Source organism: Anguilla anguilla, chromosome 6, assembly GCF_013347855.1.
Source record: "Anguilla anguilla isolate fAngAng1 chromosome 6, fAngAng1.pri, whole genome shotgun sequence".
NCBI lineage: Eukaryota > Metazoa > Chordata > Actinopteri > Anguilliformes > Anguillidae > Anguilla > Anguilla anguilla.
In genome coordinates this window covers 16,962,496-16,978,082 of record NC_049206.1, presented here as the reverse complement: position 1 = coordinate 16,978,082, position 15,587 = coordinate 16,962,496, and the positions used below count along the sequence as shown (strand labels likewise).

Sequence of the window (15,587 nt, the reverse complement as noted above, 5' to 3'; positions counted from 1 at the left end):
GATGAGTTGGTTCCGGACTCTGCCCAGGAATAACAAAAGGAACTGATGTGCTCATCCACCTCTCAATCAGCCCTCTAGTAAATGTTACCGCAGCGAATCAGCCTAACCGCACACACACGCGTGCTTGCACACGCACGCACTCACACAAGCACACACACATGCACACACACACACACAACAATGCTGTTATGGCTTTTTTTTTTAGGTACAAACCTCAGTGACAATGTCTTTCCATTCAATCCTTCATCATCAGTATTAGGATAGGAGCAGTTTTACAGCTAAAAGCAGGCGTGGTTAATCAGCCATTTAGGCTGGCTGTTTATTATTTTATTATTATTATTTTCCTGCTTCATTTTTGGCAGTGATCTGACTTAGCTACTGTTGGTTTCACAGTTTCATGATGCACCATCCTCTGACTTTCTCCTGTCTGGTAGCTGAAACAGGGCTGTGTCTGGTTTTTATCTGGAACCAGAGACATCCTAGGAATAATAAGTTGCTGCTGGGTATGGTGTTGGTGGGCGAGTAGGGGGGCAATAGTCCCTCTGGTCCAAGCTGAAAAACCAATACACTGTGCAGAGGCTGGGACATTGTGATGTAGGTGATGCTGTCATTAAAGCTCCTTTATTCTCTTAAAGCACTTATTGGGAGAAGTAGGATGTTCCCTGGTTGGATGTTACATTACATTAAAGCCACTAAGCAGATGCTCTTAACCAGAATGACATACAAAAGAAATTTTCTGGTCAAATTCGCAACCAGACTCTCAGTCAGGCAACCTGATCTTACCCCCCATGCAAGTGGTGAAAAGATCTCTCCCTCCACTTAAGCTGATTTGTGATGACATACTGTTGCAGAACTGAGGCTGTGTATCACTCATGTGGTTGAATTTCTCTACTCCACTGAAAAGTGCCTTGGTATCATTAAAAGTGTGATGTAATTCAATCATTATCATTTCACATAATCTCCATTTTTATACACATTGTTGTGTAAAACATTGGGTTAACTGCTGGCACAGGTTAAAAAACAAAACAATATATATATATATATATATATATATATATATATATATATATATATATATATATATATACTACATTATTTTGTTTGCTTGAATTTGTGCTTCAAAATCTCTCACACTCCTCCCATAAGATCTTCTCAGATATAGATCAAACATTTCACTAAATTGATTACATGACTTTAATTCTAAATGTTTTTATTTATATAGCATCTTTCATATGTGTCAATTCAATATTTATCCCGGAATCTCAGACTACACTAAGACTTCTAACCTTAAACTTAAAGATATACTATGCAGAATTTTTAAAATCTTGCTGTGGTCCTGTGTTTATACTATTAAAGAAGTCTCCTCCTTCATCCTCAGCCCCACCCACTCATCCCAAGTACCTGACTTCCGCCATATAGCTTCCTAACGTAGCTAGCTGGATAGCTAGAGGCAATGTTACTCACAGGTCAAGCAGAAAACGTGAACTCTTGCGTCGCTTTTCATCCCCTTTGTGAACTTCAGCTGTCGCCATCAAGGAAAAGCAATTCCAAGGTTAACTCTTACTAATCATATGTGAGGTTGAAACCAGGTTTTGCCTCTTCTGTGCCCTTCCATATGTACGTTTTATTTACATTATATTTGTAGATGTGTCAGCTATGACATATGAGGAAAGACTTGGTGTTTCATTACTTAGCAATGTCTGTGAGTAAGTAATACAAGTCAAACCTATGCAGATTTGGAACCAGCAGGCAAATAATTTAATTAAGTGTATTTAAAAATGATGAAACCACCACTCATCCAATCCCATTCCGTTCAGTTATGCCATGACATTGTTGTGAATTAATGACAGACTTGTGCGTTATAATTTTCCTTTCTTTCTTATGAGAAACACCGAGTCATTTTACTTTTGTGAATGGGGTCCCTTGTTTTGTTTGGTTCAGTTAAAGAAAAAATTCTAACATCCAGTTTTTTAAATCAGACAAACATATGGTTATAGGTCCCCTGTTGAGATTTTGCCAGGCTTAACACTTGTGTACAACACTGTATAATCCTCATAGCTATGGAAAGATATTGTGTACTCCAAACAATATCACCAAGTGGGAGCATATATCATGAAGATAATAAAGGGCCAAGCAGTACTGGCATTGTGGAACACCACAAGTGACCTTTACTTTTCTTGACGCAGACTAATCAAGAGCAATAAATTATTTTCAGACTGTGAAATATGATTCAAGCCATTTTAAGTCCAGACTGACTTTTTAAAGGAATTTTTGTAAAATTGTATGGTCAACTGTATCCAAAGCAGTGCTTAGGTGAATGAGATGAATGTATACGTTTATATGAGCTACTGTATAAGAGTCAATTATAGAATTACAAGCTACACTGTGTTTTATGTACCAAGAAATAAGACAAGAATTAGATACCTAGCCTAGCTGGCAATGTGTCATAATTCATATCTGTTATTGTTCCCTATTCCTTGCCAGCAAAGCAAGGTAAAGGAAAGCACGGTTACCTTCATGTAAAAATGAAGCCAATACTATAAAAAATATCAGCTGAGGTATTAATAAAGTGTCACATTGCCTCAATAGTGTTTCAGTAACACAGAAAGCACAGTAAAACTATTTTAATTTGCATTTGAAAAGATGTTATAATTCTTCTGAAATATGTCACTATCATATAGACAGCAATAGCTTGTTTACAAAAATATAATTTCTAAATAGAAGCTTATGGTAATGTGTATTTGAGCTTAGGGCTTGACTGCTTTATTAATTTCTACTGGCCACAGTTTACTTAAGCTACATTTGATAAGCCTGGGTTTTTATAAATGGAAGGGCCCCCAAATATGACCATAAGACCTCAAACTCAATAAAATGGCTAACCCAAGGATTACCTTTTAGTCGAAGGATACACTTTTGTCCAACACCCACCGAATGAAAATGAATGAAATGCAGTGGCTCTACTACACTTGTACATGGAAGGATCATGTACTATATAACATAACATAACAAAACATAACATAACATAACATAATTATGAGAACAGGCCATTCAGCTCAACAATGCTTGCCATTTTTGGATATGTACTATATGTAGGCCTATCAACAGGCAATTTTCTGATATGAATATGTTTGTAATGTTACTCTGGCAGGGTTTATTTTGGCTGAATGTCTAAAAGATATTATGGATGGATTACAGAACTATGAACATAAGATGGGAAAATAAAATGCTCCAGACTGAAGCTTATTTCGTGGGGAAAAAAAATGTTACAAAACCATGTCATTCATTATTTATACCCATTTATCCTGAGCGGGGTCACAGGGGGTGCTGGAGCCTATCCCAGCGTGCATTGGGCGAGAGGCAGGAATACACCCTGGACAGGATGCCAATATATTGCAGGGCACACAAAAAAAAGTTAGATTTAGCTAAATTAGCAGTCCCATGCTCAGTGTTGCCAGATTTGGCAGATTCCCACCCAAATGGGTTATTTTTTTATGCTATTATGTGGAGATAAATGGCTTTGGGCAGCTTGTCATAATTTGGGCTATTTTTTCTTATCTTAGATGTTTTTTTTTATCTTCCTCTTTCAACTGATCATTCACATTCATTGGCGCAGGTGCAGTTTGTTCCTCCTCTGCCTGTTCCTAGGTGTCACTGCACCTGACGTCTGTGGCTGCATTTGTTTGCATCAAGTTGATTGCTATCTCTAAACTTTATTGTTATATGTCTTTTATCTTTTAATGCAGAATACTTGGATGGGAAAGATGGTGCCTATTTCTGAATGCAAAGCCTAGGTGTTGATTACTGCTGTCTTTGGTTAGGTTTCAACATTTGAGAACTTTGTTATGATCTAGAAATGAGCAGCCTATGTTCCTGTGGTGCTAAAACTGAACTTGCTGTTTGTGTGCACAAGTATGAGCGTGTGAGTGTTTGCGGTCCCCGTTCTTGCAAAATGAGCAGGCTTATATATCATACATATAAAAACATTCACCTTAGAAAATCATTATTTCACAGGTGCGTGTAACATTTTCACATGAATTAAAATATACATATGTGAAAAGAAAATGTTACATATGAACTGAACCATTTTATGTGTGATTGCCTTTTTACTCCTGAGAATGAAAATTTCCACTTCCAAAAACAAAACGTGACATGGAATCATGTGAAATTCCACATTTTCACGTATGAAAACAAAACATGTGAATTGAAATAGCATAGGTTACCTTTTCCCACTCACATTTTACACAATTTTTATAGTTCACGTACTTTTCACATGGTTTGTGGACCATTATACTACACTGCCACGCAATGAGGTTTTTGAATACATGATCATTTTGCAAGGGTCTGCACTACTATCTCTTTAAGTACCATTTTGTTTAAATGAATTCTGTAACAGCTTGTTACTTTAAAAAGGAAGACATAATTTAATTAGCTCTTTTGATCTCATTTGATTGTGCTGCACACTTAGCTCTTGTTTGGCATATCTAAGAATCGCACGTTGTTAACAAGCATTACAACAAAAATCAGATCATCAGATTATGCTCACTGGTTCTAAAACGAGTTACCATTTTCTGCACTATAAATAAATACTTATATGAAAGCATGAAACAATTAAATGTGATTCATGTGTTTGATTGCTTTCGCCTTTGTAAAAATATTGAATTAATCATTAAGGTAAAACAGCATATGATATGAAGACATGCATATGGATTGTTTCCCAGTAATTTGTGACTCTCGTAATGGGGTTGTAATGAGTTGTTCTTTTTTGTTCTAACAAATGCATCTCTAGGGGACAGTTAATCCAAGGAAAAAATAATCAAATGTGAGACGTCATTGTCCTAGACGGGTGGTTTTCTTTTGTGCACGGTGAAGTGCTTGTGTTCCTGTTGAGTGGTGATGTAATTCCCTTGAAGAGAAAGTTCACTTTCAGGAGATCTGTTTGGTTTGGTACTATTATTGTGGTTTTAGAGTATGTTTTTTATTGGCATTACAGTGACAAGTCTTGGGGATTCAGGGAATTGTGGTCTAATGCAAGGAAATACACTTAAGGTAACAGAACTGAAATAATCTTTAAAAATCCCGAAAAGTGAACTGTTAACTGAGTAATGGATCCTACTGAAAGATGTACAAAACTGTAGATGTAAAGATGTAAAACAAATTAGAATATGTTGGTACAGTTACTGATACTTTCAGTATAGAGTAACGTGGCATTTTAGGCCTACATTCAATCGCATGTCCAAGATTTTTGTCCTTATCCATCAGAAATAAATCTCAGCAAGTGATACATTAGGTTCTAATTAGGTTCAAAAACATTTTAGTGTATTGGTAAAAGAGCTGGATTGTACTGTAACACCTACAGTGGCCTCCAAAATGGCACCCTTGATTTAAGGCAAGGCAAGGCAAGTTTATTTGTATAGCACCTTTCATACACAAAGCAATTCAAAGTGCTTCACATAGATACAGAATAAGACACAGAATAAGAATTCAATTGAATCTAAAAAAAATAAAATAAATAAAAATAATAATAATGATAAATAGAACCTGATTGGAACCGGAAATAATGCATCACTTAATTTGTGATAGCTAAGGACATAAAACTCTACCAGAAGATTGAATGAAGGACTAAAATGCCATAAAAGCGTGTGTCACCTTTGGGGCATTTCTATCTGATTATGCATGGCAACAGCCTGGATTGAGTCAACATTCTGATGTATCCAGTTTTCTATTGTTTGATCAGGCGGTGTTTGCCTGAACCAGCTGGCCATGAAGTCTAGTATGATGCAATTACTGTGTGTCTTAGCAGGGGGATTGCAGAGTTCAAAGATGTGGTGACTGGGAGGCCGTGTTTTAGTGCTTATTGGAACCTCATTAGCAGATGGAATACAATGTGCTGATAAGGCTCGCAAATACAATTGGCATTCCAAAATGCAATATAAAAATTTGGGAAGAAAAATTGGTTGAAAAAAGTTCTTAGATGCAAGTGTCGGCAATATATCAAGTTTGGAAAATCACCAAAATGAATCTGGAATGATAAACTCTTTGCAAATGTAATTGTGCACCATGATGAATGGATCTGATAGAGTGGATATTCTTTCATGGTAAACTGTCATTTTAACGGTTCATGTTCCCTGTCATAGAATTTATCAGTCAATGGAAATACTGGAGGCAATGATAACATAAAAATAGCTCACTCTTAGCCAGCCACTTTTCTGTTTGTGTCAACACCTTTCATAATATGCAGTTTGTTCTGATTTATGAAACTGGCTGCAACCCCTGTAATTTGTGCTTAATGATCTGTGAACTGTAAAATGCCAATAATGAGGCAGAGAAAGACTCTGTAATCAGCACTGAATTCTAATATGAAAGAATGGCAGTTTGCATAATAATGACGTAGCTAACAATGCTATTAATTGTGGTGACCCTTAATATACACAACACACATATCACACTTGTGTTAGCCAGACAGTTCTCGGATGTTATTTTTAAGAATGGATTTGGGGTGCATTGGCCTATGGCCATTCCTCTCATTGTTGTGTTATCAAGGGAAAGATACTGTATAGGGCTCAGTTTTGTCTACCAGTTATTGCAGCTCAATTATGTGAGGCAATTATGGTCTGAAACACTAAAATTAATCGTCACAAATTAGTAAACATCAATTGTACATTTTGAAAGACATTGAAAAGGTGGCTTTGTGGTTAAAATGAATGACTGTAAAAAATAATTTAATAAGGAACTTAAATGTAAAGGCTTTTAATAAGATTTTCTATGAATCTTTGTGGTGTGTAAAGCAAGATTTATTGTGAAGTGTATGAAATGCTTTGAGCTGAAGACTGCACATTATTCTATATGCAATATGTTGTATGTACTTTGCATAAAGATTTTATGTGACACGTTATTTATCAAATAAAACGATTGAATTGAAGAACTTGAAATTAAATGGTTTTAATTGATAAATTGTCAAAACATATGTGTTTTGTAATTTTCCATAAACCCCTGAAATGACTATTTAAAGGCATATTATGTAGGATTTTTCCTTGAAAATATTATAAAACAATCGTCCGAAAACATATGTATGATGCATTGTCAATCTCAGTTTTCAGACCCCTTTACCTGTATTTGTTATACTAAAATATGTTCGGGACATTTCTGGGCATGGCCCAGTGTGGGGAGGGGTGGCTGTGGCTACAGAGCCTGTGGTTTGGGATCAAATCTCAGTGGAGTGCTTGTTGGTAGCTAGCTAGCTGCTGCAATGGCCCAGATACTGTGAAGCAAAAGGACAAGCCGACAGGGCTCGTTCAAGAACTAGAGTTAACCTCGGAATTGCTTTTCCTTGGTGGCATCGGCTGTAGTTTGCCAAGGAGATGAAACGAGATGGAGTTAGCATTTTTTCTGTTGTACCTGTAAGTAAAGTTACCTCTAGCTATCCAGCTAGAGTTGCCAGTTTCTGACTGGAATGTCCGGTCTTCAAATTATTTGTACATGTTTGGCTCATGGTCCCAGGTAATACATGGGAAAAATTTACTGGTAGTTTCTAATGAATTGCGTGTCAGTGACTTGGTCAGGTAGCTTATTCAGGGTGAGTGGGAGGGGTTGAAGACCCATTAAGAGGAGGAGACTTCTTTGATTGTAAACAGGAACACAGCAATGCTAAAATAATAATCCTGCATATTATGCCTTTAAAAAAAGTTAAAGCTAACATGCATGGAGCGCAACACTGTGCTTTGATATGGGACATCAAAATTGCAAACACTTGATATTTCAGAGTATACTGTCTGCAGATAAGACCTATACAGTAATTCTAAACTCTTGATGTGTGTATGTATGTATATACTGTATGTATGTATGTATGTACAGTATGTATGCATGCATGCAGGAATGTTTATGTAGATTTATCTTTGAATATACTACTTTTATTTTCTCTCAGGGTGCAAGTTGAATTCTATGTCAATGAAAACTCGTTCAAAGAGAGGCTCAAACTGTTTTTCATCAAAAACCAAAGATCAAGTAAGTATACTTGCTGGGCACGATCTCACGATGTGGTAATTAAACATAATTTTTACTCCACCAGGGGTTCTAATATTTAATGTATTTTCATAATGTGTTTGGTCCACAAGTGCAGTGTTGCATCATAAATGTGTTTTATACCAATGTTCAGTTCTAAATGAACCATGGCGCAGTTTGATAATGGCCCATCTCTTTCCCCCCTCCCAGGTCTTAGGATTCGTGTATTTCACTTTTCTCTCAAGATATTAAGCTGCCTTCTATATATTTGCCGGGTGTACCATGATGACCCTGGAACAAGACATGGGTGGTAAATGCATTCTTTACATACGAGTCTAGTCTACAAATGCTCCTAAGCCTTTAAAACGGGCTGTCATTGCTGTCTATTCAAGAGAATGTGTGCTCACTCCATATGTGAAATTATATGTGCTGCACGTTTTTCACACATATTCTAAGACAGTGTTTGGTTTCTGTTTCTGAAAATTACAACATTGACACTTTGGGAAACCTGTAGTCTTGTGGAGTAAAACATGCAGCTGACAATAAGCGGATGGTGTTTTACAGAAGACAAAAGCCAGCCGCTCTCATTTAAATGTGGAAAACATTTTATCGTGTTACAAACAAAACCACTGCACTTAGACATTCTCACTACGGAACAAGAAGAAATGGTGAAACATATTTAAGTCATTTCAGTTTTTGCTCTCAAATACGACATATTAGCCGAATGGGTTTTCAGACTGGGAAATGATGTGATTCTCGCAGTTTCAGTCTGTCACAGTACTAGTCATATCCACTATTAAATCTCAGTGCTGTTAAGTTAAAACTAGGACAACAGGCACTGTTGAAATAGACATCAGAAGATGTGAGTGCCTCTGTGTGTGGGTGGAATAATGGAGTGGCTAGCAGCAAACAGGGAAATTTGTTCTGCTTTTGTGCCTTTTTCCACTTGACATTTATTGGAACGTAAATTTTGGCACTTACATAAGATTGTAATTCTCTCCTGGCGTTCAGTTTTTCTCATGAGGTTCTAATTGTATCAGGTCTGAAAAGCAGGGGCACGATACAAAATATTGCAGTCACCGCCCTGCTGGGCTATGTTAAACAGAGGAAACACTGAGACTGCTAGTCAGCCAATAATTAAGCTAAGTTAGATTTTCCATATTTCCTAAATCCTTATCAACAGTTGTGATGGCGGGGGACGGCTGCCATGATTTCTAACAGAGACAATGGCAAGGATTACACCACTGAACTCACAGAAAGTAGGGCAGACTGATATTTTATGGAGCAAATATATCCATTTCTGCTTCAGTTAATCAGATGACTTCACACACACAACAAAATGGATGGATTGCATTTTTTAGTCATTCTGTCATCGCTGCTAAAGTTAATTTTCTTTTTTCCACATATTTTCAAGTTGGGGATGCCCATATCGAAACTATACATTATTTGCGATTGACTGGTGAGTATAAAGTGCTGGTGAGTATATTTTAAAATGCTGTTTTTGTTTGTTTTTCTTGTATGCAGTGAAACTCATGAAGATAGGATGGCATAAAGGAAATGTCGTGTATGAGGAAGAGTTATGATTTTCAGTCTTTTTTTTTTTTGGGCAACATTTTCAGTAATCATTTTGTCAGAAGGTGTATTTATGATATCCAGCAATATTGTCTAGCTATGTTAAGGGATAGGATCAGTCTTTTAATTGTCATTCTGTTTGCCAAGGTTCTTACTGAACAAATGCAATTTTGTACCACCAGGTCTCCTATAATCTGGGTTGATAGAAGCCTTGCCATATGGATATTACAGGTAAATTGCCTTCATGTTTAAAGCATCAGCTTAGACCACCAGTACGACAAACCAGGAGTTCACGGTTGCTCGTGACCAATCATTTAGTTCTATTTTGGCAGTTATCTAACTCCATACTTTAGTACAACATTTTACAACATAATTACGAGACCAGTAAGGCCAACAACATCAAGTGCAAATAACAAGGGTGACTAAATTTAGCAGAACACTATATGAATGCCCTAACAAACACATAAAGTATTCGTAGGGGATTATTACCGACTTGACAACCTGTATGACAAATCATGAGTGATGATTGGGAAAACTAAAATGACTTAGACGATGAACAATTTTAAACAGACTGCTACAGTGGTTATTACTACAGTACACTAAAGATATCTGAGGTTACAGTTTTTTTTAATTCCTGTAAATGTCTTATGTATTGTCTAAACAATCGGAAGTCTTTCAATGATCATTTGTGACATTGCTCTGAGGGATGCAATAGTGCATTGTGAATCCTTTGTGTGTCTTGCATGTGATTCTGGAGTAGGGCTTGTGTATGTTTTTGTTTGCATTATGAAATTGTAGTTGGTGCACAGCATTACCTCAGGGCTTGCCGCAGTTCATTGCCATTTTTTGAGTCCCTGTCACTTCTGTTGTCTGAGTTGTACAATGTTGTTGAGTTATATAGTAAAGACAACATAATAATACAAAGAACACTGTGGCTCTCTTATAAAAACATAAATAAATTATTAAACTGGAAAATACTGGAATGAAACAGGAAAACATTCATATTGGGTGTTGACACTACACACTGCCATTTTTGTTTCTAAAAGAAAGGTGCCCAGGTCTTAGATCTCAGAACATTCCAGAACATTAATAACATTCCCAGTGCATGCATTAGTCCAGTTTCCTGGATTTTGCTTAAACATTATCTTTCAGTTACAAGGAACATTGCTGGAGTAGCCGTCATGTGTAATTCATGTTCGGGAAAATGTGATTTAAATTGCTAGGTTGTTAGAGATTAGAATTTCTGCATGCTGATAAATTGTGTGACCTCAAAATTGCTCATCAGCTGTCATTAAGTTCCTATGAGGCAATCATGTGGTTCCATCATTAGAAGCCTTACTGAAAATGGAAAATGTCAAACAGGTGAAGTTAATTCAGAGTGTATAAAAATGTCATATCTACAAAGCGGTGGTGAACAATTCTTGAATGACTGATAAGTTTAATTTCTGATTTATTTATTTATTTTTTTGGTGGATGGGTGGTAATTGGTTGGGGGGGGGGGTGTAGGGGGTTGAAACAGGCACTCTCTGGCAGTATCTGCTACTGAATGCTCCTCTGAGCCTGCTATTACAGTGTTTAAGCTGAGGTTAGGGTCAATTTCTAGTAAGTATAGGCTGTGCTTCTCTTCTTGTATTTGCCAGGTCAAAGCTTTCAAGGGGAAAGTTGCCAAATAAATGATGGCAGGTTTCGGGATTTGGCAGGCCTCAAAGGCCACTGAGTGAATCTTTCGAGATTGAAAGGCTGTGAGACTGATACAACTGGCAGAAGTCAATCCAGCAATAACTGTTATGGTCAATAAAGCTGTAATACGAAATTGTGCCCCTGAAAGCTCACCATCTAACATTAAAACAGTAAAAGTAAATAGGCCTGTAGAATCCTGTCTGTCGTAGCTCCTCTCTCACTCCACAGTTCTTCCCTCGGTGCGATCGTAATTTTTCTGAAAGGAGTTTTATTTTCTGAAGTTATATATCTTATAAGTACAGTCATGTAAGTACACCACTGCAGGTTCTGAGTAAAAGAAGGACTTTTCTGAAGCTATATATTTTATAAGTACTCTTATGTAAGGACACCACTGCAGGTTTTGAGCATAAGAAGCATGTGTCATGACTGTGTTATGATTTCCAAATGTGAAATAACATAAAGCTCAGAAAGTATACAGAATATAGAGTGCACAGAGAACACAATACATTTTTACATTTTTTAATTAAAAAAAAATAAAATCTATTTAAATTAATTGGACATTGTTTGTGATTATTGTGTCCTTGTAGCTGATACCCCTGACTTGCCTATACATGGCATTTTATTTTAAGTATATCTTAACAACATTTTTTACCCGCTGAATATAGTGCCAATATATATAGCCAGGGCCTTTCTGTGTGGTTTGCATGTTCTTCCTGTGTCTGTGTGGATTTCTTCCGGGTAAACTGGTTTCCTCTCACAGTCAAAAGACATGCAGGTAGGCTAATTGATGACTCTAAATTGCCCATACAGTAGGTATGTGCATGTGAGTGAATGGTGTGAGTGCCCTGCGATAGATTGGCGATCTCTCTACGGTGTATTCCTGCCTATCGCCCAATTCACTCTGGTATAGGCTCTAGCAACCCCTGTGACCCTGACCAGGATAGGCAGGTATAGATAATGAAAATACTCGTTAACATCATCAATGGCTTATCATTTTTTCCTTAAGGTTATGCAGCATGATAACATAATTGCAAATGAATTGATAAGACGTATTACCAGTTGCAGTAACCTGGTCATAATGTTTATGTATACAAATGTCAGTGGCAATATGTAGCACTATTTCAGACACTATGAAACCCGTGTAAGACCCACTTTAAGCATCATGTTACTGCTGTTACTGAACCAAAATCACCACAGAATTGGTTCAAATAGTCTTAATTTTTCTTTAACGTTAATTGGTTTTATACTTGCTATTGTTTTTATGCTAATTTTGGCACAGTAACTGGAAATAGCATCGTTTAATTAGCTAGGCAAATATTTTCTCTCTCTAAAATAATACTCAATTATCAACAGTAAAAGCTAAGTGTGACAATGTAGTCACAGCTTAAACAACACAAGCAAACTAGCAACACATGATTCAGAAGATCCCTGTAGGCCTCAATGTCAATCCATAGCCATGCCTAAGATGGAATATCTAAAACCAGCTAGGCCTGAAAATGCAGTTTAATATAAAAACAAACATTATGTATCAGGGAGGGGATGGTGAGAAAAAATTTTTTTCAAGCTGTTCCTGTATAATATGGTTACACTGTCAAATTGTATCATAAGTAAAAGATTTAGAACAACTGAATGGTTGCTCGATATGCTAAAGCAGCTGCACTGTCTGCCTGTCTGATTTTTCTCTCAATTTGATTGTGATCTTTTAAAAAGCGGCTTTGTGTTCATCTCAGGTTTCTGTGGCGCTGATCAGCCTTTCTGAGACCATCCTGCTGACTTATCTGAGTTACAAGGTTAGTCATTGTGCCCCATGCGTTGCCATGGAAACCCAGTCCCTCCGTGAACTTTGTTAATGTGCAGGATAAATGTTATACTCATCTCCCAAATCGACAGGAAGAAGGAAGGGCAGGCTGTGTCAAAATGACTAAATTAGCCTTTTTCACTGCTGTCTGCTACATGTGTGCATTAATATCCCCCACAGCTTTTGCATACTAATTCACTTTAGCCCTCCTTTTCAAGCAAATGCTCTGGATATTTTTGGCAGGTGTAAACACTGCAGCTTTAACTCAGCTTCTCTTAAAAAACAGCTTACTACTTACTACTATTATAACCACTACTACTACTACTACTACTACTACTACTAATACTGCTAATTATAATAATAATAATAATAATAATAGTGTATTAAATAATAAATAATAATGTATAATATTTATATAGTGCTTTTCAAGATTTGAGTGCTCACAGTAAAGGGAGAAAATTTGCTTCAAGCATAGTGTGTAACAGCTACCTGGGTGATGTATGGCCTTCATTGTTCTCCAGAATGCTGACCACATAGCTTTGATGGAGAGGGAGGACATTTCGAACCACCTTAAACAGGGGGTGATTAGGTGACCAGGTTAATAAAGTCAGCTTGGATAGTTGGTGAGATCCCCCACACCTCTGAACTTATTAAAAAATAATAGATTTTTGAAAGAAAGGCACACATCTTCTAAGAACATCTAAAACAAATATATAGCACTTTATCTTTTTTATTGAGTTATTAATTTGCTTGTTTACTTTATGGGTCACTGCATATTGCAAACCATATACTTGCTGGTTCTGCCAGAGAAGCAATTCCCAATTCCCATGTAAATCAGTTGTGTTGCTATCACCTTAATTTAAAAATGTCAAATATTTTTGTCTGATTTGGACTTCAGGTGTTCACAAGTTAATTGCTATTAGGAACTACACCTGTGTCCAGCATCCGGACTGTTTGAAATGACTGTTTGAGAGTGTCATGTGCACCTTAATGAAGGTGAAATATCCAAACTGTTGTTTCCTCAGATAATAATATAGATTTGAAGAAGTGCCGTGTCATTTTTCTATGATTTCTATTTCCGTATTAACCATAAAATGGGATGCAATGTTCTTGTGTTTTACTGTTTGAAATTAGATTGAGGAGATGGCTCTCCAAGTTCATGTAAATACATTTTTTTTACTCTGTTGTCATTAATTTTAAATTTCAATTTCACATTTGTTTCACATTACTTTCCAGGGAAATATTTGGGACCAGGTTCTTCGCATGCCATTCTTTCTGGAGATGATCAACTCTGTACCCTTTCTGTTCACGGTAAGAAGAACTGAGCACTAAAGCAGAGCTGGACTCTTCACAGCTGAGGTGTCAGAATCCTGGAGTGCAGTGTCTGCTGGCTTCGATGTGTTGTAGCGCCAGTGATTGATTAATTTAAGTCGCAGATTGACTAAAGAATCCACACAACTTCTTCTGAAGGCCTCAACTGCTGGCTGATTAAACGAAAAGTAGGAATACCTGCAGACACTGCGGCTCTCCAGGGTTTGAGCTCGACACCACTGCTTTACAAAATCCAATTTTTGTCTTTGAGCTTGTTGACCTGGAGTGACTCCAGCGGCTCATTTCCTTTGGTACTATCAGTGGAAGAGAGAGGCTTTATGAATTCCATAATGGGGGGTGCTACCATACATACATAGTCACTGACTGTTATGGACCAATCACAGTTTGACATTATATTACATTGATGTGGAAAATGCTCTTATCCAGAACTATTATGAAAAAGGGAATCCATCTCAATGTTAGCTGTGCCAGGCCTGTCTAAGAACATCCCTAGACCAGCAGGTGCATGTGCCTCATGATTAAATGAAATGTAAGTTAAGTTAAATATAAAGATAAAGGTCAAGGAATCTCGATTCAAATTGTTGTTATATTCCCTTATATTTATTTCACGTTTTCAACCCAATTATAGCCATTAAATTGTAATTAACATTGTTAGGTTATTGTGACCTGTTCAGCTGATAAGGCCAGGATGGGCGTGTTTCCTGCACTCATTAAAACTAAGTTCCCATGAGAGTGCAAGGGCTGGGGCTAGGAGCGGAATACGGTAGGTGGTGAGTAAGGAGTAAATTCTTCAGATATTGTATAAGGAGAGAACGACAGTTATTTATCTGCCACCTAGGACTATAGACTTTTTGCAGCGCTCTGTTTGGGCTCTCCTCTGGTATCCAGACTGTGCGAGAGGTATTGCAATGGGAGGGTCTTGGCAGGATAACAAAGCACCTCAGTCGGCCAGATTAAGATTCAGATGACAGTCAGCCATCTAACTGGAGATGTCTGTCAGGCAGGCTGATAAGTGTAGTGAGATCTGTGTGGGAGAGAGGAAAGCCTACCATCAACATAGAAGTGGCATGAAAAACCATGAAAGGAGATTACAGAACTGAGAGATTAAATGAAAAGAGAGAAGAGGAGGGGGCCAAGTATGGAACCTTGGGGGACACTTGTAGGAAGGCCATGGGGTGTAGATAAGCCACCATTACAGGATGAACTT

General features: G+C 37.2%; 1 protein-coding gene across 1 annotated transcript in view; it reads left to right on the top strand.

Annotated features, from left to right (window-relative positions):
* Positions 1 to 15,587, top strand: part of kcnt2 (potassium channel, subfamily T, member 2) — a 50,351-nt gene that overhangs the window by 3,441 nt on the left and 31,323 nt on the right. Inside the window, exons 2-7 of the mRNA XM_035420931.1 lie at positions 7,922 to 8,001; positions 8,209 to 8,308; positions 9,413 to 9,457; positions 9,753 to 9,801; positions 12,981 to 13,040; positions 14,285 to 14,359. Of these exons, the coding sequence (XP_035276822.1) occupies positions 7,922 to 8,001; positions 8,209 to 8,308; positions 9,413 to 9,457; positions 9,753 to 9,801; positions 12,981 to 13,040; positions 14,285 to 14,359 (409 nt within the window). The remainder of the gene's footprint in view (positions 1 to 7,921; positions 8,002 to 8,208; positions 8,309 to 9,412; positions 9,458 to 9,752; positions 9,802 to 12,980; positions 13,041 to 14,284; positions 14,360 to 15,587) is intronic.